Source organism: Leptonychotes weddellii, chromosome 13, assembly GCF_054177405.1.
Source record: "Leptonychotes weddellii isolate Sample4059 chromosome 13, ASM5417740v2, whole genome shotgun sequence".
Taxonomy (NCBI): domain Eukaryota; kingdom Metazoa; phylum Chordata; class Mammalia; order Carnivora; family Phocidae; genus Leptonychotes; species Leptonychotes weddellii.
This window is the reverse complement of record NC_138381.1, coordinates 34185328-34208835: the sequence shown is the minus strand read 5'-3', so window position 1 is coordinate 34208835 and position 23508 is coordinate 34185328. Positions and strand designations below refer to the sequence as shown.

Below are 23508 nucleotides of genomic sequence, written 5' to 3'. Positions count from 1 at the left end.
AGGGTCAGCCTTGCTAGAATTAAAAATGTGTATTAAAGCGAGAGTTGAGACAGCACTTTTTTCCCCCCTCATAAAACGAAGATTCAGGGACATTGGGACTCCAATGCTGCTGGTGAGCTGTGAATAGGTCGGATCTCTGGCAATCAATACCAGAAGCCTTAAGCATTGCCTTTTGACTTTAAAATTCTACCTGGAAATGTATGCTTCAGAAAACATCATGAATGTATACAAAGTCTTAAAACGCTGTTAAAAAAGTGATGTTGATGTCAAAAGAAATGACAGCATATCTTAAGTAAAATAGAACATGTACAATATGACTCCATGTAAAAATATATTTATGCATTAAAAATCCTGGAAATAATGTAATCTCAGGGTGCTACACTGGCTATCTCTGGGTGATAAAATTATAGGTGATTTAATTTTTTCTTGTGATTTTTCTGTCTTCCAAACTTTCCTACAATAAATACTTGTAACCTTAGAGGAAAAAAGGGTAAAAGGAGTGAGCGCCCAGGATAGTCAAGAAATACTAAGAAAAGCACATGCTTTCTGTAGCATCTCTGTCCTTCCCAAGTCCTAGGTTATCTAACTTGTTAACTCTGACCCTCTGGCCCATGACTTCCTCATTGTTAAGTGACAGACACAACCATCTCACACTAGTGTACCGAAAAGTCCTGCAAATTATCTCTGTGCAAATACAAGTTATTTGCATGAAGGATTTCTGTAGTTGAGGAAAGCAATAACCTTGAAGTAGAGCCCTTTGTTCGTGTTAGTGCTTTTCCGTGAATTCTGCAGCCATAAGCAAGTCCCCTTACAACTCCACCCTCAGCTTAAAGGAGCTGAAGTAGATGACGTTTTATAGTTAAAGCTTCAACGTTCTTTGTGTTTATGAAAGAGCAGGCACCAATATAAGGTAGATGTCAAAGGGGATTTTATTTTTTAATTTTTTAAAAAGATTTTACTTATTTGACAGAGAGACAGAGACAGCGAGAGAAGGAACACAAGCAGGGGGAATGGGGGAGGGAGAAGCAGGCTTCCCGCCGAGCAGGGAGCCCGATGCGGGGCTTGATCCCCCAGGATCCTGGGATCATGACCTGAGCCGAAGGCAGACGCTTAACGACCGAACCACCCAGGTTCCCCTCAAAGGTGATTTTAAATAAGATGGGCAATTTAGGCAGGGTGCTTACTATCACTTTCCTACCTCTTGCCTTCTCCCTCCTCATTTCCATAGACTGCAATTAACTGTCCAGATGGAGATTGGAAATTTAAGCAAAGCTGACCTTGGTGTCTCCACGCTCCCCTGTGAATTTCTTTGCTTCTCTTGCCCCATTAAGTGAATCCTCCAAGTAAGAGGGATTGCCAATTAGACTATTTCCCATGTACAAGAAACGGACCTGGAGAGCATTTCTGCAAAGAAGGGTGAGCCCTGTGGGCAGACCTTGCTTTCTGGTGGGTCAGAACCAGACTTTGCTACTCAGTAACTTTATCATCTGCAGCTGTCTTCTTAGCTGGTGCAAATGATCACAAATCTGAAGGGTCTTAGGGTTTTTCTGCACATGTTTCCATTGAGGACCCGCTGAGAGAGGAGGGGAAGTCCAAGTCCATGGCAGTCTCCGAGGCTCTTGCTCCTGGGGCGGGGGGAGGGGAGGACACACAATGTGTATGTGTTTAAAGAGGCTATTTGTTCTTCCCATGATTTCTCAACCAGCTGCCCCTAAATTTTGTGACTTCACCTGGTAAACTGTAGCCCAAGGGACTAGCTATGTTTCCAGACACCTGAACCAGGAAATAAAAGCCAAGCACACCCACTCCCTGATTTCTTGCCACAATTCCCTCCCGCTTTCTCCCAGCACACCTCCACTTGTGTTACTAGGCTCCCTATTCCTGAAAAATCATTTCAAAGCAAAGCTTAAGATTCAAATTTTATTATAATACATCTTGTATTACATTCTAATGCTAAACAGTTTAAGTATATAGTCAAAGTATAAATGTTAAAATCAGTTACTAAAAATGATTTACCAAACATGATTTTTGCCAAAAAATACTAGTGTTGGGGAAAGAAAAAAATAATAGAACTGCAAAATATTAACAATGTTTTTGTGGGTGGTGGGATTGAGGGTGACTTGTACTTTCTCATTTTCTGTATTACCAACATTTACAATTAATTCACAACCTGGAAAAAAAAACCCTATTGAATAAAATTAAAAACATGAAATCATCCAATTGTCACCTAGAGGAAAAGGCAACTTCATCCATTTGAAGGGTCTCTCCAGAATTCCGACTGACCTCACTCAATGAAAATCCTCCAACCTATGGATACAGAGACTGCCCCCCCCCCGCCACGCCCAACTTCACCTCCCCTATTACCCACAACAGCTTTGATCACCAACAGACAACCCACAACAGCTTTGGTTCAAAAGAGACAGTATTCGGAAGGGAAATCAAACCTTCTCTTACATATGAATTGCCTTCAGCAATTAATGGTGGGTTAATTAAAACTGCCAAAATAAAAATTAGCAGAGAAGTAGAGTTTTGAGTAATCTAGGGGGTAATTCAATAAGTATTCATTGCCTTCAAGTAGCTTAGTATCTTTGAGCCTGATGATAAGGGGAGGAGACAGGAAATGAGGAATAGTGGACCCTGGGAAGGCAGACCTCCCATTCCTATGCTCCTGTCAGCTTCCCATTTCCTGAGCCCCAGGGTTATGGGACACCAACACTGTCCCTCTAGCCTCCAATATGTTTTCCTTCCTTGGTGTACCTACATGCTTTTTTCCATACGATGCACCAAAGTCTACCATCACACTAATTGTCCTGAGTCCCTCAAGGTCTCTTAAGTAACTCTGGATCTGGGATAGGCTATCCAACTCACTGATTATAAACAGGAAGTGAGGAACCAACACAAGTCCTGGCTTCTGAACCAGAGTCTACAGGAACAAATTCCTGCTGGAGGAGTCCTGATGAAGAGACATCTGTAGATCCTGTCTCCATGCCTTTGTATGTGCTATAACAATCTCTGTCTATAATGTTCTCTTCCCTCTTGCCTTGACCTGGCTTATACCCACCCTTTATCCCCCAAGAGATTTCATCACATCCAAGAAGCCTTTAGTGTCTTGTAGACCAGGTTAGGTGGCCCTGCCACGTATTTTGACAGAATCCTAGATTATTCTACTTATCACACTTTACTGTAATTACCTGCTTAATAAATATGTATGTATCCCATTAGCCCTTAACTCTGGGAGGGCAATGGCTATGTCTGCCCCTGATGACTGGCACATAGCAGGTGTGCAATAAACAGACAGACCTCAATTGACCTCAGGAAGCTCAGGGCTGAGAAGAGAACTGGCAAGGGGGCAGAGTGAACTATAAATGGATCCAGAGCGTAATTCAACATTTCACAACCTCATAATTGAACACTTCAGAGAACCAAGTAACTCTCAGCATATGCCTCCAACAGCCATATGCATGCTGTTCTTGCTGGACAGAGAGCCTTGCCCTGGGAGGCACCACCTCGCAGTGCATCTTATAAGGCGTTCTTTCAGGATCTTTGCCCCAAACCTGGCTTTACTGTGAAGGCGCCCATTCAACACATCAACAACCACCTTTGTGTGGATCTCCTTGTACAGCGAGTACTGACTTAGACTGGAAGGACAGAATCCCTGGTCTCGGGAAACTTCTCACTTTGGTGGGAATCTCACCACCGAAGTGAATCCCTGGTATTACACAATTGTACAATCCTTACCCAAGAGTTAAACTCTGGTGTGAGTTCTCTGGTGCTGCATAAGGCCTGACCTGTGCCTAAATGTTTTCCTACATTCGCTACACTCATAAGGCTTCTCCCCAGTGTGGATTCTCTGGTGCTGCGTGAGGGCTGAGCTCTGATTGAAGGATTTTCCACATTCGTTACACTCGTAAGGTTTTTCTCCAGTGTGAATTCTTTGATGTTCAATAAGGACAGAGCTTCTACCAAAAGCCTTACCACATTCAGTACACTCATAGCCTTTGTCTCCAGTGTGAATTTTCTTGTGCTGAATGAGGGCTGAGCTTCGGCTGAAGGCTTTCCCACATTCACCACATTCATAGGGTTTCTCTCCAGTGTGAATTCTCCGATGTCTAATGAGCTCTGAGCTGCCCCGGAAAGCTTTTCCACATTCACAACATTCATAGGGTTTTTCACCACTATGAATCCTCTGATGTCTAACAAGGTCCGAGCTCAAACTAAAAGCTTTGCCACACTCTTTACATGCATAAGGCCTCTCTCCAGTGTGAATTCTCTGATGTCTAATCAGCTTTGAGCTCTGGCAAAAGGCTTTCCCACAGTCCAAGCACTCATATACCTTTCCTCCAGCATGAACTCTCTGTCGTGTCAAGACATTTGAATTCACACTGAGATTCCTTTCACTCTTGTTACACTCAAGGACACACTCTTCAGTGGAGATTTTCTTGTTGAAGGTAGCCAGACTAAGATGTCTTTCCCGGGAAGGGAGTGGACTCATTTTGCTCCTTGCAGCAGTTCCTTTTGGCTTCTCAAAGTTGTCCAGACCTCCCAAAGCTTCTTCAACCATCTGTCCTGAAGGAGTTTCCCCAGGGAGTCTTCCTGGGGATATCATGGATGCTGATGCTACACATTCCATAATTTCTTGCTTTGTTGTTAATACTTTGTCAGCTGCCAGCTTGCGATCTAAAAATGTGAATAGAAATACTGGTGTCATTCGATCCATGTTGGAAGGAAGGAATCTATTATAACAGGAATTGAGAGTAACCCAAATGAAATAGATATTCACCTATTAGGAGGAAAACTCTTAAGAACTAGTTTCCCAATCTCGAATTTAGAGAAGTGGCCTGGAGTGGTGAGAGGTGGCATCCTCAGAGAGTAACGGAGACGAAGCACTGGAGAGGAGAGATGGTGAGCAGGGAAAGACATCAGTTAGAGGAGATGGTGATAAATAGGAGGAGCAGTGAGAGACCAGGAAGCTAGGAGACAATCCTGGGTTAGAGGATTTTTGATAACGAGGGAAAGGAAAAGAGATGATAGGGAGTGTTCAGGAGAAAGAAAGAGGTCTAAGAAACCTGAATAAGTGGTGCTCCTAGAAAAGAAGGAGAGCAGAATATATGACTAGGAAATGCTTTCAGGATTAGAATTGAGCAGAGGTACAGAAGCAGGAACTAGAATGCATTATGGCAATTGCAGGTTCTGGTAGGTTCTAAGTAGATCAAACAATTATAAGCAAATAGAATAAGACACACAGAGCATAAGAAAAGGAATATTGTGGTTTCCTGACTCATTCTGGGATCAGGTGGAGTCTTATATGTTCACTATTTTATGTGCAAATGGTCAAAGGCAGATGGAAACAAGAGGCAGATGTGACCACCTGGAGCCAAACTTTGAGCTCTCACAACCAACCCCTCTAGTTTCTAGATTTTTAGTAACTCAGAAGGAGACTACTAGATGATGGCTGGGGAAACCTGAATTATTTTGAGGGGGGAAATCTGAAAAACTGTTCATGTACTTTCATCCTCCCAGAAGTCCTCTAAACTTGAATGCATTTTACAGATCAAGAAACGAAGGCTCAGAGAGGCAACATTACCTATGTAAGGCCATAGACTTCATAATTGGAAGAGCCAGGATTCAAAGATGCCCAACATCAAGGCCTGCAGTTTTCCCCTAGGTCCCCTACCTGTTCAGGGACCTGTGTGGCCTAAAAGCCTTTTAACTAGGGACGTGGCTTTAACCACACATTAACAAACATACTTTTAGCCTTGATGTTATGTGGATGATGCTGCACTGCCCATCCAGACCTGCTTTATGAATATGGTGCCTCCTTCCCTCAGCTGCTGTGAGTGTTGGCTCCTAAAGCCACAGCGGCCCCTCCTCTGAAGAGTTGCCCTGGCTGATGAGAACCATCTGGCCCAGGATGTTATTTACACCCTCACTGCCTCACCCCCCACCGCTTTAAGAAGGGACAACTCAGCAGTGCTCAAGGGGGCGGGGCAGGGGTTAAGAGATTAAGCCAACACTAGGTTTTACCCAAGACCACATCATGGCTTGATCTCTTCCCTTCCTGGGGTGTGAAATGCTCTATATTAATTCTTCAGAGGCAGGTCTAACCAAGACCCCTAAGACTAAAAAGAAATGAGCACAATGAGATTTATCAGTTCACAACAGTAATGTGCCACTGGGAGGGAACAAAAACATATGGATGACAACACGCAAGAGTTGCGAAATGAATCTATCGTATATTTTAAATTAATCAGATCCTCATTAGAGGTGGTTTTTTTTGATCCCTGTACTTCAAATGAATGTGGAGAAACTGAAGATGTCCAGAGAAATGTGCTAAGATGACCAGAGAGATGGGACGCAGATGGAATCAGAGGCAGTGAGATGCTTAGTCCAAGAAGATGTGGTACTCTTACATTTGTGTCTTCCTTGGATGCTCTGCCTCAGCCCTAAAGATTCCCTACACGTGTTATTCCTGTATTCTTTAGTGTTGTTTCTTTCTTTACCACTTAGTAATCAACCCCATTATAGTCAATAATTCTTAATATTGAACTTCCCTGTTCAAGTTACTATGCAGTTTCTGTTACTGATACATTATTCATCTCCATCTTAGGGACTGCCTTGCCAGTGGACCATAATATTAAAAAAAACCCCAACAACAGTATATTGGTCTTTGAATATTGTGGGTATTAGAGAATTTTATTAAAGACCTTAATCCTTAACCCAAAGTTAGAAATTATATTGGAATTTCAGATTCTAGGCATAGCCAATGGAAGGATATTTCAAGGCAAGAAGGGGGCCTTTCCACTCTGCTTAATGACAGCCACAAGTGACCGTCATTAAGAAAATGTGCTATGCCACAGCTGATAGCCCTACCATCATACTCAACCCCGAATGGGCTGCAACTCCTCACCTCTCTCATGGGAAGTCTGGGACTCCTGAGTCTCACTCTTGCCCTGATTCTCCAAGGGCTGGAGCTGTATACTCAGAGCCTTCAGTGCTCCTATGGATGTCATTTCCTTCCAGATCATTCCTTGGCCATGAGCTGTGTCCTAGGAGTAATCAAGTACCAGCACTATGATTCTGAGGATACAGAAGAAAAAAAACCCTAGAACAACGGGGCAAGACAGCTAGAGCCAGAAACTCATTCAGATGATTAGGTAGAAAACAACAGGCCTAAAAGCCCTAATGCCTTGATCCCAGTGGACAAATAATAACCCAAAAGACAAAAATTTTATAACTCTCTGATAGCTGCGACGTCAAGGTGACTCATAATGGCTTCCCCATTAACTTATAATTGGTAAAACAAGCAAACACATCACCTACTTCTTACCTGTTTCCTTGGCTCATCAAGCTCTTTCTCCAGCTCTTCCAACAGGGTCACGGCTTCCTCTCCGTTCTCAGGCTGGTGCTCTCTCACCCAGGCCTGCAGCTCCTCAGGCAGGATGCTCAGAAACTGCTCCAGCACCAGCAGCTCCAGGATCTGCTCCTTGGAGTTCACCGCCGGCCTCAGCCACTGATGGCAAAGCTCCCGGAGCCGGCTCAGGGCCTCCCGGGGCCCCGCGGAATCAGAGCAGCCAAACTGCCTGAAACGCTGGCGGAAGGTCTCTGGGCTGCAGGGGTCTCCCTGAAGGCCAAGGTCCCGCCCCCAAACATAATTCTCTTCTTCAACCTTCACAATTATAAGTCCTTCTTGTTCTTCTGGAGCATCGTAGGCCAGGCCTGCAGCTTTTCCTGACATTCTGGGCAGAGACTGTCCGAAAATGCTGCCCCAGTTGAGTCAGGGAGGGAATGAAGTCTGTGTCTAAGAAATTCCTTCTGAATTCTGATTCTTCAGGGGACTCCTGAGATGGACAATGCTAATGTTACACAGGGGAAAAATGTGCTTAGAACAAAAAGGCAGGTTTTCAAAGACCAATTGCCAGAGACTGTAGCACTGTAAAGAAAAGTGACTAAAAGGGAGCTTCCATATAAACAATATATTAATAGATGATTCAGGATTTTTTCAAGATAGGAAATAGAAAATTTAAGAATCACGAAAATCAACTCAACCTTTAGAAATAATATTAGGGTCGGGGCACCTGGGTGGCTCAGTCGCTAAGCGTCTGCCTTCGGCTCAGGTCATGATCCCAGGGTCCTGGGATCGAGCCCCACATCGGGCTCCCTGCTCAGCGGGAAGACGGCTTCTCCCTCTCCCACTCCCCCTGCTTGTGTTCCCTCTCTCACTGTCTCTCGCTCTGTCAAATAAATAAATAAAATCTTTAAAAAAAACAAAAGAAAGAATATTAGGGTCAACATCAGGGATAATAAATAGTGCTTCTGGATCATGGAAAGCAGGAAAGACACTATAGTATGTTATTACTTCTCAGAATAATAATCACATTTTAGTGAGTACCTACTAGATGCCAACAGTAGCTGGATATTTATAATTTCCCTAATAATTCCAAAGGACAATCATAATTATACCTATTTCCAAATGAGGCTACTGAGATGTGTAAGTTGACCAAAGATACACAGCCTGTAAGCAGCAGAACCAGACTCTGCAACAAGAGTATTGAGCTCTATAATGTCATGGGGTCTCCCTCAAAGGGAATTTGCGCTTAATAAACACCTACTATGAATGAAACCAGAGAGGGAGACAAACCATAAAAGACTCTTAATCTCAGGAAACAAATTGAGGGTTGCTGGAGTGGAGGGGGGTGGGAGGGATAGGGTGGCTGGGTGATGGACATTGGGGAGGGTATGTGCTATGGTGAGCACTGTGAATTGTCTAAGACTGATGAATCACAGACTTGTACCCCTGAAACAAATAATACATTATATGTTAATTAAAAAAACACCTACTATGGGCCGAGCACTTTACAAATACTATTTTATTGGGGCTTGACAATAATACTATGAGGTAAGTATTATCATCCCCATTTTACTGATGAGGAAATGGAGATTTTTAAAAGTTAATTTACCAGGGCGCCTGGGTGGCTCAGTTGTTAAGCATCTGCCTTCAGCTCAGGTCATGATCCCAGGCTCCTGGGATCGAGCCCCGCATTGGGCTCCCTGCTCAGCAGGAAGCCTTCTTCTCCCTCTCCCTCTGCCACTCCCCCTGCTTGTGTTCCCTCTCTAGCTGTGTCTCTCTGTCAAATAAATAAATAAAATCTTTTTAAAAAATAAAATAAAATAAAAAAATAAAAGTTATTTTACCCATGGCCCCAACCTGGTAAATAGCAAACTCAAGACATGAACCTAGGGTTGCCCAATTCTAAAGCACTTGTTTTTTATTATAGAATGGGTTAACCCAGGACCATCTTGGTTGATACTACATATTTTAAATGATGGTGAAAATGTTAGGAAAGTGTCATGGAGAATGGCCAGAGTGAATGTACAAAGAATTCTTGACTTTAAGTCACAGGTTCTTTTTTTTTTTAAGATTTTATTTATTTATTTGAGAGAGAGAGAATGAGAAAGAGCACATGAGAGGGGGGAGGGTCAGAGGGAGAAGCAGACTCCCTGCCGAGCAGGGAGCCCGATACGGGACTCGATCCAGGGACTCCAGGATCATGACCTGAGCCGAAGGCAGTCGCTTAGCCAACTGAGCCACCCAGGCGCCCTAAGTCACAGGTTCTAAGACAGTACCAAGAAAAGAGGAATGAATTCCTTCACCCATTATTTCAAAAAATACTTGAGCTATATGCTAGGCAGTTTACTGAACAGGATTCTCAGGATTAAAAGCTCTGTCCTCAAAGACTCCCTACAATGGGAAAGTAACAGGTAAACCGGCAAAGGCAGTGTGATAAACCCAAGGATAGAGGGAAGCAAGCAAGGTAGCACAGAGAAGGACAACTAAGACCAGGGAGAGCTTCCTGCCAGGGGGAGACATGTCAGCAGAGTCTGATAAGAATGAGCCAGGTGAAGGGGCGCCTGGGTGGCTCAGCCGTTAAACATCCGCCTTCAGCTCAGGTCATGATCTCAGGATCCTGGGATCGAGCCCCGCATCAGGCTCCCTGCTCCACGGGAGGCCTGCTTCTCCCTCTCCCACTCCCCCTGCTTCTCCCTCTCCCACTCCCCCTGCTTGTATTCCCTCTCTCGCTGTGTCTCTTTCTGTCAAATAAATAAAATCTTTAAAAAAAAAGAACGAGCCAGGTGAAGATGCCAAGTCAGGTCATTCAGGCAAAGACAACAGTGGGTAGGAGAATATGTGGCCCATTGGGGGAGCTGCAGGTGGGTTAGGGAGGCCAGACTAGTGGTTGTCACCTCTGCCTCAGAATCAGCCATGGAGCATGGACCCCACAATAGACTTCCTGAGTCAGAATCTCTGTGGGGGAGACTTCAGTAAGTGCCCCAAATGCTTCTGATATGAAGCCATGTTTAAAAACAAAACAACAGAAACGGGCCAGAGCCTGCGGCATAGTTCAGGAATAGTGAGAAAGGAGGCACTTACAGAGGGATAGTAGGCCAAGGGTCTGAAAGATTGTACTGCAGAGTTTGGATTTGAGCCCCATAGCCACAGGAATGGCTGGACGGTCTGTCTGCCCACTCAGGAAGGGGTCTGTGGCAACCATTTGGGCGAGGAGGGCCTGAGCTATGGGAGCCAAAGATCAAGATGGGAGATCTGACAGGACTTAGGGACACACTGGATAAGGATTTGGAAGAGGAGTCAAGGACAGGTTTTTGCCCGGTGCTGGCGACTGAAAGGATGGTGGAATCATTTCCTGAGTGATTTATGATAAAGTTAGACCTGAGCTATTTACAAAGCAGCATTTCCTAAACTGTGTTTTTGCCATACACACCTAAACACTGAGAAACTTGGGGAAATTTTCCTCTTAATTTTTTAGTATTTGAAAAATAATGAATAAATTTCTTTAGTTCTTATTTATGATAATTGGCATTTAAGAAATCCCATAACAAAACATCATTGGATCTATACATTACTGTGTATATAGCATTTACCAAGCATCACACGGATCACATATCACATAGGTATGTGTGCTTTACTTAGTGATCACTGGTCTATGTCATGGATCTTGCCCTTTAATTTCAATATGTTTGTGATACTAAATTTTTATTATAAATATTATGCCTCACCAACTTATCTTCCATGGGTATGTGGCTGAAGGGAAGTGTTTCATCATAAAGCATTGTCTCTCTTCCTTCTTCCATCTCCTTCACAGGCCCACCCTCTTCTACATCAGAGTTCCATAAGTGAGCCCTTAAGTCTGGCACTGTCTTCACTGTCTTCCAGGCCTCTCTACTCTGGACCTCTCATCTGAGCACCAGCCCTTTTTACCCACTGTTCCTTATCCCCATAACGCCTCTTGAATTTCTCAAAAGGACCTCAAACAGCACATCCATGACCAACTGATGATTCTTCCCACTCCAATTCTGCTCCTCTCCCAGTGGCCCCCTCTCGGGAAGGAGGAACATCCATCTGGCTGCACTTCTAGAAACCTGGAAGCATCCCTAACACCTCCTTTCTGTATTTAATGCAAATTAAGTCCTATTGATTTTATTGCCTGTCTCCAGAATCTGCCCCTCCCCATCTCTGCCACCACCATCTTCATCCCAGTAACCATCCTGTCCCACTATACATTAACAGTCTGCTCATACCGTAACCAGAGAGACCTTTTCAAATTGCAAATCTGACCCTGTTCCTCTGACCAGTTTTTTTTTTTTAAGATTTTATTTATTTGACAGAGAAAGACACAGCGAGAGGGAAGGAACACAAACAGGGGGAGCGGCAGAGGGAGAGGGAGAAGCAGGTTTTCCCGCTGAGCAGGGAGCCCAATACGGGGCTCGATCCCAGGAGCCTGGGATGATGACCTGAGCCAAAGGCAGACGCTTAACAACTGAGCCACCCAGGCGCCCCCTCTGACCAGTTTTTAAAAAGCAAATGCAGGGGAAAAAAAATCAAAAGTCCTTAGCTAATCTCTTTGGTCGTACTTATCTCGTTTTACAGATGCCTGAGCTGCGCCCCAGCCTGAGTCAGAACCTCAGTTTTATATTTGTAAAACATTCTGCAAGTGATTCTGATGTGCAGGCAGGGTTGGGTCGGTCAAGGAGTCGTAAGAGAATTATGTTCCTTTCTCTCAGAGCACCGCTCTCATTGTCAGCTTATATACTTTGGTGGAACTATTGGGTTAATACCTATCTTCTCCATGATTCAACTTAAGTTACATCAACATTTTTGCTCACCATTTTCTATCACCCAATCCATTGCACAGCACAGAGTAGGTGCCACATATACATGAATGAATACCACTATAGTGGCGGCGGGGCGGGGGGAAGAGTTTCAAAGAGGTAGTGGTCAACACTATCAAATGCCTAATAAGGACTGAAAGATGTTTCCATGGCACTTCTCATACAGCAGAAAGATGACTTAGCTCACAGGAGGAACACCAGCTTTGGAGTCAAGTGCCCCAACAGTTTGGAATCATAGTGCAGCTTCTTACTATCTTAATAGCTGTGTGACAGTAGTCACCGACCAAACCCAAGATTCCATTTCCTCTCCTAAAAATGGAGTTAATAACACTTTCATTGCACTGTTATTAAAGGAATTGGAAGTAATAAGACATCTGGAGTAGTGCTTAGTATGTTAAGCATATCTTTTTATCCTGGTGTTTTGACATCTGGGCCTTGCTTACTAAACTGGAGGGACTGTCCTTCCCAGGGCTAGCAGATTCCTAGAGATAATAAACTCACCTACAAGTGTGCTTTTCATTTGCAAACTACCCAACCCAGAGCCCACACCGCACCACCTCCTGCCCTGGACTTTCACATCCAGGGCCACCATTCCCCTACCCTAATCACCCAGGGCCAGATGCCAGAAAATTAGGGACAAGACAGAGAGCTTATCTATGCCTCAGAGCCCACTGAAACTATTTAAACTAGCCAATCCTAAGCCTGTTGACCCTGCCTCACCCAGTCCTTCCCACAGAAACCCAGTAAAGACTCCTGCCCACTTTCCCCTCACCTGGCCTCCTGACTGATCCTGTGATTTTGCCATGTGACCACATGGGGCATGGCATGCCTGCTCCTCTTGGAAACTATGAATAACAAACTATCTTTTGAATGGCGATCATCTCCTATCTGTTGGCCTCACCAAATCTAACTAATAATAAAACTCGTATTTTAAAACACTTGGCCCAGAACAGGTTCTCAATGCATGGTAGATAATGGCGCAAGGGAAAGGCAAATTCCACATCACAAGGCATGGATTATAGAATAGGCTTTATTGGGGAAACTTACCAGCTAGGGATCAGTAACATGAGCACAGGTCCTGCGATTCCTCCATTATCCCACAAAAGGGAATTCTGGAGAGAAGTGCTGCTGTTTCAGGGAAGAGCTCCATCTACCTTCTCAGAGCATAAATGTGAGAAAGCAGCCTTGTCAGTGGGGGCCATAGGTCGACTGCTTGGGACCAGAATTGTGTTTGCAAGTGTCAGTGTTTAGAGTTGTCTAGGGAACCCATGGTGGGGGGGCGGGGCTGGAAGAACTGAGCTTAGATATGGCCCTTCCCTCTGGGAGGTGAGAGCCTGGTCCCAGCTAGCTCTTAGTCCAAGCAACCCCAGAACCTCCAGGGCACTTTTGGACAAAACTGCTTCCTTCAGTATAGCTGTTATTATAATGTATCTGCATTGTTTGCTTACTTAATTGTAACAGAAAGCTCTAATTGAGCTTTTATTGTACAATGAGCATGGTCTACCTGTTCATTTCATCTTCGCAGCACTTTATGGTCTAGGTTCTACTGTTTTACTGAACAGAAACTGAGAAGTTACATAATTTGTCTCAGGTCCCATGGTTTGGAAGTGATGTAGTCTGGACTGTTTTCAAACAAAATGGTCTGACTCCAGAGTTCATGCTCTTAGATATGTACTCTGCTGAAATGCCTTCCCCACCAAACCAATGGCCCTTTCGAGGTCCTGTGTTTTTCCACACATTTCCTTAACGATATTTACAGAATGCCTACTTTATGCAGGCACTGAGCAAAGAGTTATAAACAAGACAGTGTCCTTGCCATTACATAACTTAAAATTTTAGTAGGGAGGCAGAGGTTAAACAGAAAGGCCACAGAATTACCTAACTTAGTCTTGATAAGAACTACAAAGGGGAAAGTAGAAAGGGCTACGAGGGTCGAACCTAGACCGGGGAAGTCAAGACGAACAGCTGAGACCTGACTCAAGAGCGAGCTCTGGCCGCATAAGAAGTGGGAGGAAAGGTCGCCTCAGTTCATCGCCGACTCCTCAGCCTGCGGCCTGGCACACAGGAGGCGCCCGGTAAGCGCTTGCGAAGTCAAAGGACGCTAGGGCGGTGGATGAGCAGGCAGACAGACAGATGCAGGAAGAAATGGACCGACTGCCGGACGGAAGCGTCGAGGAGGGGCGGCCACCTAGTACAGCCGCAGGCTCTGCCTGTGGCAGGGACAGGGTGAGGCAAAGCGGCGGGGAGGACTGAGGCCCGACGGGGGCGGTTTGGGAAGCACCGGGGCCGCGCTGCCGGATCGCCTCACTCACCCTTCGCTCGGCTGGCTGCCGCACCGACCCCAGGGAGGGAGCAGAACGGCCTCCGGCCGAGCGCGCCGGAAGTGCGGGCGGGCGCGCCCCTCTAGGAAGCCCGGAGGACTGCAGCTCTGTGGCCGGCGCGGGGCGCAGGGGCTTGGGAGGAGGGGTGCGAAGCTGGGGGCAGTGTGTCTCCGGGTGGGACTTGGTGGGGACAGCCCCGATTCAAAATGGTTGACAGGCGACGGAAGGAGGAAAAAAGAAATATATAGAGAGCGCGCGTCTGGTGTAACCCCAAGGAGATAAAAATAGAACTCTCCCTCTGTAAATTTGGGGAAGAGGAGGACAAGACCACATTCGTACACCACAAACACGCTGTCTTTAGTGACAGTTCTAGAAGCTAACGGGAGGAGTGCGTGGAGGTTGAGGGAAGGGCCCAGCCCAGGCTCGGCGAGAGTGCAAGGCGAAGGATCGACCCTGCCGTCGTGGGCAAGGGCAAGGAGGGCCGAAACCGAGCGGGACAGACTCAGAATAATTTTCTCTCGTAGAAGGAGCTACTCAAGCTGAGTCTTGCCCAACGACTAAAATGATGACTTAGAGGAGTGGCCTGAGGGAGAGCACAGCAATGGGAAGTTTAGGGCATGCTGAGGAATTAGCCCAGCATCTTCGTTGGCTGGAACCTAGGCTGAGGGATGCTGTGGGGTCAGGTTTGGAGTTTCAAATGCCAGGATCGGGGAATTAGAAATGCCTTTAGTAATCAGTGCAGGCCATTTACATGTGACATGGCAAGAACTGTACTTCGGGGCGGTGTCCGACATACTGTGTAGAGTGGATTAAAGGGCAAAACAGATAAGGAAAAGAGAACAGACGTTTAGAAACGTGAACTTAGCAGGATTTGGTCGTATCTGAAAATATGATTGAAGATGGAGAAGGGCATGACATCACCAAGGGAGATCTTATGGAAAATAAACAGGAAATTATAAAATACCAAAGTTTGTGGGTGGGAAGAGCAAGAACAGATAGAGAAGAGAAGCTTCTTGGAGGAGGAAAGCCCAGATGGTTCAAACATCATAAAAGTCAAGAGTGTATCAGGAGAGAGAACAGGTGACCAGCAGATGGGGCAGAGAACTGGAAGAGGCAAGAGCTAAGGTGATGCTGGAATTAAGGGGAGGGGTAGACGAAGAGCTTGAGAGATGTTACCTGTGGAATGTACTTGTAAGATAAGACACTTAAAACAGGTGATAATTCCTTCTGAGAAATGCGATCCTGCAAGAAGGAAAAAGAAAGAACACTTGGTTGGACTAGGCAACAGGATTGAAAGGTGTTTGTTTTTTTAAAGATACTAGACACCTAATTATATTTGTAGGAAAAAAAGGTAAAATGTGAGTAGGAAGAAAAACTGAAGATAGAAGGAAAGAGGAATACATAGCTGATGGGGAGAGAATGAGACCAGATAGGCAGGTGGAGTTGTCTCAGAAAATAAAATGAAGCATTATAATAAAAAACGGTGCATTTTGGTCTGTGTTTTGATGCTGTGAATGCAGAACAGCCAAATAGTATTGGTTAGCAATGCTGATTTTACAAGTAAATAAATGCACATACTATTTTTTGAATTTTCACAAACTGAACATACTCATGTTACTAGCACCCAGATGAAGAAACAACACTATCCCTCTTCAGAAGTCCCCCTTGTGCTCCCTTCAAGTCACCACCCTCCTCTAGCCCTGAAAGATAGCCACTACACTGAACTTTGAACATGATAGGTTGGTCTTGCCTCTTTTTGTACTGTATATAAATGGAATTCAATATGTACTCTTTTAAGTCAGGCTGAATTCAACATTGTGAAATCTGTTCATACAATGTACATTTTCATTTCTTTTTTTTTTTTAAGATTTTATTTATTTGACAGAGAGAGATAGTGAGAGCAGGAACACAAGCAGGGGGAGTCGGAGAGGGAGAAGAAGGCTTCCTGCGGAGCAGGGAGCCCGATGCGGGGCTCGATCCCAGGACCCTGGGATCATGACCTGAGCTGAAGGCAGACGCTTAATGACTGAGCCACCCAGGCACCCCTACATTTTCATTTCTAATAATGTTACATTGTATGATTATACCAACAGTCATTCATTCTATTATTGATAAACATTATTGAAAGATATTTGAATCTCTAACCACATTAATTTATTTTTGGATATTAAACCAACTTACTAGGATAAATCCTACTGAGTCGTGGTATGTAATCCTTTTTTACATACCAAGTTAATTTTTTAAAATATTTTATTTATTGGGCGCCTGGGTGGCTCAGTTGGTTAAGCAACTGCCTCCAGCTCAGGTCATGATCCTGGAGTCCCAGGATCGAGTCCCACATCAGGCTCCCTGCTCAGTGGGGAGTCTGCTTCTTCCTCTAACCCTCCCCCCTCTCATGCTCTCTCTCTCTCAAATAAATAAAATCTTTAAAAAATATTTTTTATTTATTTGAGATAGAGAGAGCCTGTGCACAAGCAGGGGGGAGGGGCAAAGGGAGAAGGAGAAGCCGGCTTGCTCCCAGGACCCTGAGATCCTGACCTGAGCCAAAAGCAGACGCTTAACCGACTGAGCCACCTAGGCGCCCCTATATTAATGAAGTTAATTTGCTAATATTTTATTGAGGACTTTTGTGTCTGTATTGTTAGAGATATTGGTCTGTAGCTTTCTTTTCCTGTGATGTCTTTGTCTGCTTTTTTTTTTTTTAAGATTTTATTTATTCATTTGAGACAGAGAGATACAGAGGGAGAGAGAGAAAGAGAGCATGAGCAGGAGAGAGGCAGAGGGAGAGGGAGAAGCAGGCTCCCAGCCGAGCCAGGAGCCAGATGTGGGGCTCGATCCCAGGACTCTGGGATCATGACCTGAGCCGAAGGCAGACGCTCAGCCATCTGAGCCACCCAGGCGCCCTTGTCTGCTTTGGTATCAAAGTAATTACGGGCCTTCTATTTTCTGGGAGAGATTGTGAAAGACTGGTATTCTTTAACTGTTCGAAAGAATTTACTAGTGAAGCCATCTGGGCCTGTGCTTTTCTTTGTTAGAAAATTTTTAGTTACTAATTCAACTTCTTTACTTTTCACACATTTATTCACATTTTCTATTTTTTTCAGTCCCTTTTTTTTTTAAAGATTTTATTTATTTATTTATTTATTTATCAGGGATAGAGAGAGAGCACGAGCAGGGGGAGCGGCAGGTACTGGGAGAAGCAGGCTCCCCACTGAGCAAGGAGCCCAAGGCGGGACTGGATCCCAGGACCCTGGGATCATGACCTGAGCCGGAGGCAGATAGTTAACCAACTGAGCCACCCAGGCATCCCTCAGTCACTTTTAGTAATTTGTATATTTCAAGTAATTTGTCTATGACACTTATGTTGTATAATATGTTGGCATGAAGTTATTCATAGGATTCCCTTATATTCTTTTAAATTATTATAGCGTTGGTAGTGATGTCCCCTCTTCTCTGCTTTTGTTAATCTCTCTCTTTTTTTCTTGGTCAGCCTATTAAAGGTTTGTCGATTTTTGTTCATATTTTCAAAGAACATAATTTTGGTTTCATTGATATTTCTTTATTGTTTACCTGTTTTCTATTTCATTCATTACTATTCTAATCATTATTACTCCTTTCCTTCTGCTTTTTTGTTGTTAAGTTTGCTGCCCATTTTCAGGCTTCTCAAGGTGGAAACTTAGGTTATTGATAAGAGATTTTCTTCTTAGATAGACATTTTGAAGCTATAAAATTTCCTCTAAGCACTGCTTTGGTTGCATCCCATAAAATTGTGTATGTTGCATTTCGTTTTCATTCAGTTTAAAATATTTTCTAATTTCCTTTGTGATTTCTTCTTTGAACCAAAAGTTATTTAGATATGGTCTGTTTAACTTCCAAATATTTGTAGAGTTCCCAAATTATTACTCTGTGGCTCAGTATGTCCCTTGGGCCAATGGAAGCTCCACCAGCCCCTCTCAGCTAAGGTGGCCCTGGTCTCTCAGCCCTTAAGTGGACCCGCCTACTGGGCTCCCCATTTTCTGCATGCAGAACCCTAGAAATCTGGCAAGCTTCCTTCATTTTGTCCCATTTTGTCCTGCCTCTGTCCAATTCAGTCCAAGCTGGTAGTGTTTCTGGTGATATAACAACCATGTTGGTTGTCTGTGGATATCAAGGGGATCCACACAATTATATGCAGGGGTTCTTCTCAGATCCTTCCTGGATCACCCATTTCTACTTCTGGTTTCTGCTGAGACAGTTGGTTGGATGCATGAATCACACACCCAATCTCTTCACCAAAAGTTTGTCCAGCTATATTCATGGCCTTGTCTCCAGAGCAAGGATAGGCTGAGAAATTTTCCAAATTATCAAGTACTGATTCCTTTTCGCTTAATAGTTCCTTCCTCAATTTATCTCTTTCCTCCCATATTTTACTACAGTCAGCAAGGAAAAACCAGGCCACATTTTTCAAACTTTGCTTGGAAAGCTCCTCAGCTAAATATCCAACTTCATCACTTACAAATTCTTTTTCCACCCAATAGCAGAACATGATTCAGCCAAGTTTCTGCTACTTTACAAGTATCGCCTTTTCTCCAGCTTCCAATAATGTTTTCTTCATTTCTGTCTGATACCTCACCAGTATATTTAATGCTCATTATTCCTAGCAAAATTCTGTTCATGACAATATATGTATTCTTTAAGATGACAGAAAAGGTTTCTATTGTCCTTTTCGCTTCCTTCCAAGCCCTTGCCAGAGTCAACTTTAACATCCATATTTCTACCAATAATCTCTTCAAGGCAACCTAGGTATTTTCTATCATGAGCCTCAAAACCCTTCCAAATTCTAGTCATTACTCAACTCCAAAGCCACATCAGCATTTTTAGGTATTTGTTAAAGTAGCACCTCACTTCTGGTACCACAGAGTGGCTTAATACAACAGAAATGTATTCTCTCACAGTTTGGAGGTTACAAATCCAAAATCAAGGTGCTGGCAGAACCGTGCTTTCTGAAGGCTCTGAGGTTCATGCCTGTCTCCTAACTTCCGGGAATTGCTGGCAATCCTTGGTGTTCTTTGCCTTGGAGATGCATCACTTTAATGACTGCCTCCACATTCATATGGTGTCCTCTCCTCTCTGTGAGTCTCCTTTGTGTCTGAATTGACCTCTTCTTATAAAGACACCAGTTGTTTGTTGGGTTAGGGCCCACCTTAATCCAGCATGATCTCATTATAACTTGATTACATCTGCAAAGATCCTATTTCCAAATAAAGTCACATTCACAGGTACCACAGGTTAGGACTTGAACATATCTTTTGGGAGGAACACAATTCAACCCACAACAATGTGTTAAGTACAGACCAAGAGTTGTTTAAACTGCTGTGACTTGGTTTTGAAGTTGAAGACTTTTCAAAATGATGCCAATGACCTCACTGACTGAAAATAAAAGAAATGATCTGATTTGAATTCAACTCTAGAGGTCTTGGAGAATTCTGGTGTTTGGGATACAAGCCTATTCATCTCTGTCAAAGTGAACCTTAGGAAATGATAATATTGGCCATTATTTTGCCTTCTGAATCTCAGTTTTCAGCACTTGTTCTGTTTTGTTTTGCTTTGTTTTAAGATTTTATTTATTTATTTATTTGAGAAAGAATAAGCATGAGCTAGAGAGAGAGAGAACACAAGCGGGGAGGAGGGGCAGAGGGAGAGGCAGACTCCCTGCTGAGCAGATCCCAGGACTCCAGGATCATGACCTAAGATGAAGGCAACAGCTTAATGGACTGAGCCACCCAGGAGCCCCAGCACTTGTTCTGTTTTTAAAGTCACAGTCAATTGGACATGCATATTAATATATCAAAGATGTTGGATTGTCCATAATTTAGATGTACCATTCAAAATCAAACAGCAGCAGCCTACATGTTAATATTTCTTTGATCAAAAAGGAATGTTAAATTTTTCATTTGGCTTCACAATTTGGATTTATTTCCCTTTTTCACCTGGACCTGGGGATTGATTTTTAGATTGAAATTCATTCTTTGTGAAGACTGATTATATAGTCTAACTATCAAGGGAAATTAATTTCTAATACAATATAATACATAATAAGCAATACAGGATAAGCAGTCGGTCTTTATGTCCAACTTTCTGAGGAAGAGGTCTGTAGTTTTTATCATATTCTCAAAGTAGTTATATTACCCAAAAAAGATTAAGAACCACTGCTGTAGAATCTATGCCTAAATCAGACATATGTTAGTTTGGCCTAGTTTCCCCCAAGAAGAAATGGAATAGGAAATGGAAATCAGGTAGAATATTGGTGGGTGACCTATCAGTTTCATTCTTGAGACTCTCATATCATTTCCCATGCCTGTATTATCACTCCTGATCTCTCTGGAAACCTTTGAATTCCTTTTACCTTACTGAGAGGAACTTCTCCAGTGTCAGCTGGTGTGAACCACAGTTCGGTCTAGGGTTGTTTTGGTCGATTGATCAAACTGTTAGATTCCAAGCTGGCTTCTCAGCCTCAGAATGCAATATCTTTGGTAAGACTCCACAAAGCAACAAATCTAGCACAATCTGAAAAAAAGTTTGATTTCCTTGGTGAAATACTCAGAAAATCTATATTCACATCATCACTTCCAGGTAAAAAGTTAACAAAACCCTCACCTTTGGGGCACCTGGGTGGCTCAGTCGTTAAGCATCTGCCTTCAGCTCAGGTCCTGATCCCAGGGTCCTGGGATCGAGCCCCGCATTGGGCTCCCTGCTCCGCGGGAAGCCTGCTTCTCCCTCTCCCGCTCCCCCTGCTTGTGTTCCCTCTCTCGCTGTGTCTCTCTCTGTCAACTAACTAAATAAAACCTTTAAAAAAAAAAAAAAAAACCCTCACCTTTGTACGTAAGTATTAACCTTTGATTAAATTTCTCATTCTCTTTTACTGAACACCTGTTTAAAGTAGTATATCGGGGCGCCTGGGTGGCTCAGTTTGTTAAGCAGCTGCCTTCGGCTCAGGTCATGATCCCAGGGTCCTGGGATCGAGCCCCGCATCGGGCTCCTTGCTCAGCGGGGAGCCTGCTTCTCCCTCTCCCTCTGCCTGCCTGCCGCTTCCCCTGCTTGTGCTCTCTCTCACTCTCTCTCTGTGTCAAATAAATAAATAAAATCTTAAAAAAAAAAATAGTATATCAATTATGGCATTCTCATACATTGCTGGTGGGGATGCAAAATGTTTCAGCCACTCTAACAGTGTAGCAGTTTCTCAAAATGTTAAACATACAACTACCATGAAAGAGAAAAAAGTACATGTCTGTATAAAGTCTTAGACAACAATGTTCATAGCAGCTTTATTTGTAATAGTAAAAAACTGGAAATAACCCAAATTCCCATCAACTCATGAGTGGATAAACAAATTGTGATACATATATAGCTAATGGAGTATTATTCGGCAAAAAAAGCAATGGACTACTGATATACAACAGTGATACAGATAAATCTCAAAATAATAATACTTAGTGAAAAAAGTCTGACCAAAAAAAGAGTGCATTCTGTATGATTCTATTTAAATAAATCTCTAAAACATGCAAACTAATCTATAGTAACACAAAGCAGAACAGTGGTTGGGAGCTGTGGGAAGAGAGGGAGGAGATACAAAGGGTAGAAGAAAACTTCTGAGTTTGCTGATACGTTCATTATTTTGATTGTGGTGATGGTTTCACAACTATATACATATGACAAAACTTATTAAATTATATACTCTAAATATTTGCTTATTATTGAATGTCTCTTGTATCACAGTGAAGCTGTTTTGTTTTTGTTTTTGTTCTAAAGTATCTGCACCCCATTCTTGGGAGGCTGGACCCAAACAAGTTCTTTACAGGAATATCAGAGTCTCACTCATACATCCCTAAGATTTCATACATCATAAGAGGGTCTTGGGCTAGGACAGAAAGCCCTCTACTTCTACCTCAACCATCATTTCAGCCAATCACCACTTTTTTAAACCTGTACCTCTTCCCAACATCTCATATGTCTCAATTATTCTCCTAACTCCCCCTGTACTTCCTAAGAAATTTCCAAGGACATAACAATATCCTTTCCTATTCCAATGTGCACCCTGCTGCCCCAAATTTCAGGTCCTTCTTCTCATCCTGATCTTTTAGCCACATGAGGAATGTACTGGCAAGCAAACTGTTTAGTTTCTATTTTGTTTATTTCTGATCTTGTCTTTATTAATTTCCTTCCTTCTACTGGTTTTGAGTTTTGTTATTTTTCTAGTTCCTTTAGGTGTAAGGTGGTTTATCTGAGATTCTTGCTTCTTGAAGTAGGCCTGTATTGCTATAAACCTCCCTCTTAGAACAGCTTTTGCTGCATCCCAAAGATTTGGGGGCTGTTGTGTTTTCATTTTCATTTGTCTCCATATATATATATATTTTAATTTCCTCTTAAGCAAGCTGTTGAGAAACAGATCCCCTGTGGCCTTCCTTGATGGCAAAGTACATCAAAATCCAGCTTCCCAGCAACTCAGGAATTAATTGCTGAGGATTATTTATTTGTAGGGCATTGTAGGGCAATGGTTCTCAAAGTGTGGTCCCAGAACCAACAGCAGCAGTACCTGTGAACCTGAGCTCCCACCCCAGACCTACTGAGTGGTAAATTCTAGGGGTGGGGCCCCCCAAAAAGTATTTTAACAAGGCGCCCAGGTGATTTGGAGGCACACCACTGTTCTGGGGAAAAAAACCAGAGAGGACAGGAAGAAAGTTAGAACGGAAGCACACCAGCGAATATGAAGAGGAGGGGAGTGGGGATTTAAAGAGAGAGAGATAATAAAGAACTCATTACGTAGTCAGAAAACCTACCCTGCCCCAAAGAGCTTTCCCGAAAGATGTTTCGACATTCACTTCAAGAACCGGCAAATAGGGCAGCAGGGGACCTGTCGCTGGCTGACCAGGTCGCTCGCTACAGCTGGGCTGGGACAGCTAGGCGGAGGTTCAGGGGTTAAATCTCCGCAACCCTCTCCCCAACCCGCCGCGACCGCCTCACC

General features: G+C 43.6%; 1 protein-coding gene across 9 annotated transcripts; it reads right to left on the bottom strand.

The window, feature by feature from the left end:
• Positions 1-971: 971 nt before the first annotated feature.
• Positions 972-23497, bottom strand: ZSCAN30 (zinc finger and SCAN domain containing 30). Of its 9 annotated transcripts, XM_081801427.1 has the most exons (8): positions 23324-23497; positions 21144-21310; positions 20893-21053; positions 15684-15749; positions 8047-8231; positions 7328-7838; positions 6908-7046; positions 972-4677 (listed from the first exon to the last, which is right to left on the bottom strand). In XM_081801427.1, exons 6-8 carry the CDS (start codon positions 7733-7735, stop codon positions 3746-3748), a joined length of 1479 nt encoding a protein of 492 aa, XP_081657553.1. In that variant the 5' UTR covers positions 7736-7838; positions 8047-8231; positions 15684-15749; positions 20893-21053; positions 21144-21310; positions 23324-23497; the 3' UTR covers positions 972-3745. The 9 variants fall into 9 exon arrangements, with proteins under 9 accessions (XP_081657553.1, XP_081657550.1, XP_081657554.1 ...); XM_081801424.1 differs by lacking the exon at positions 8047-8231; XM_081801428.1 differs by lacking the exons at positions 8047-8231; positions 15684-15749.
• Between the last annotated feature and the right edge of the window lie 11 nt (positions 23498-23508).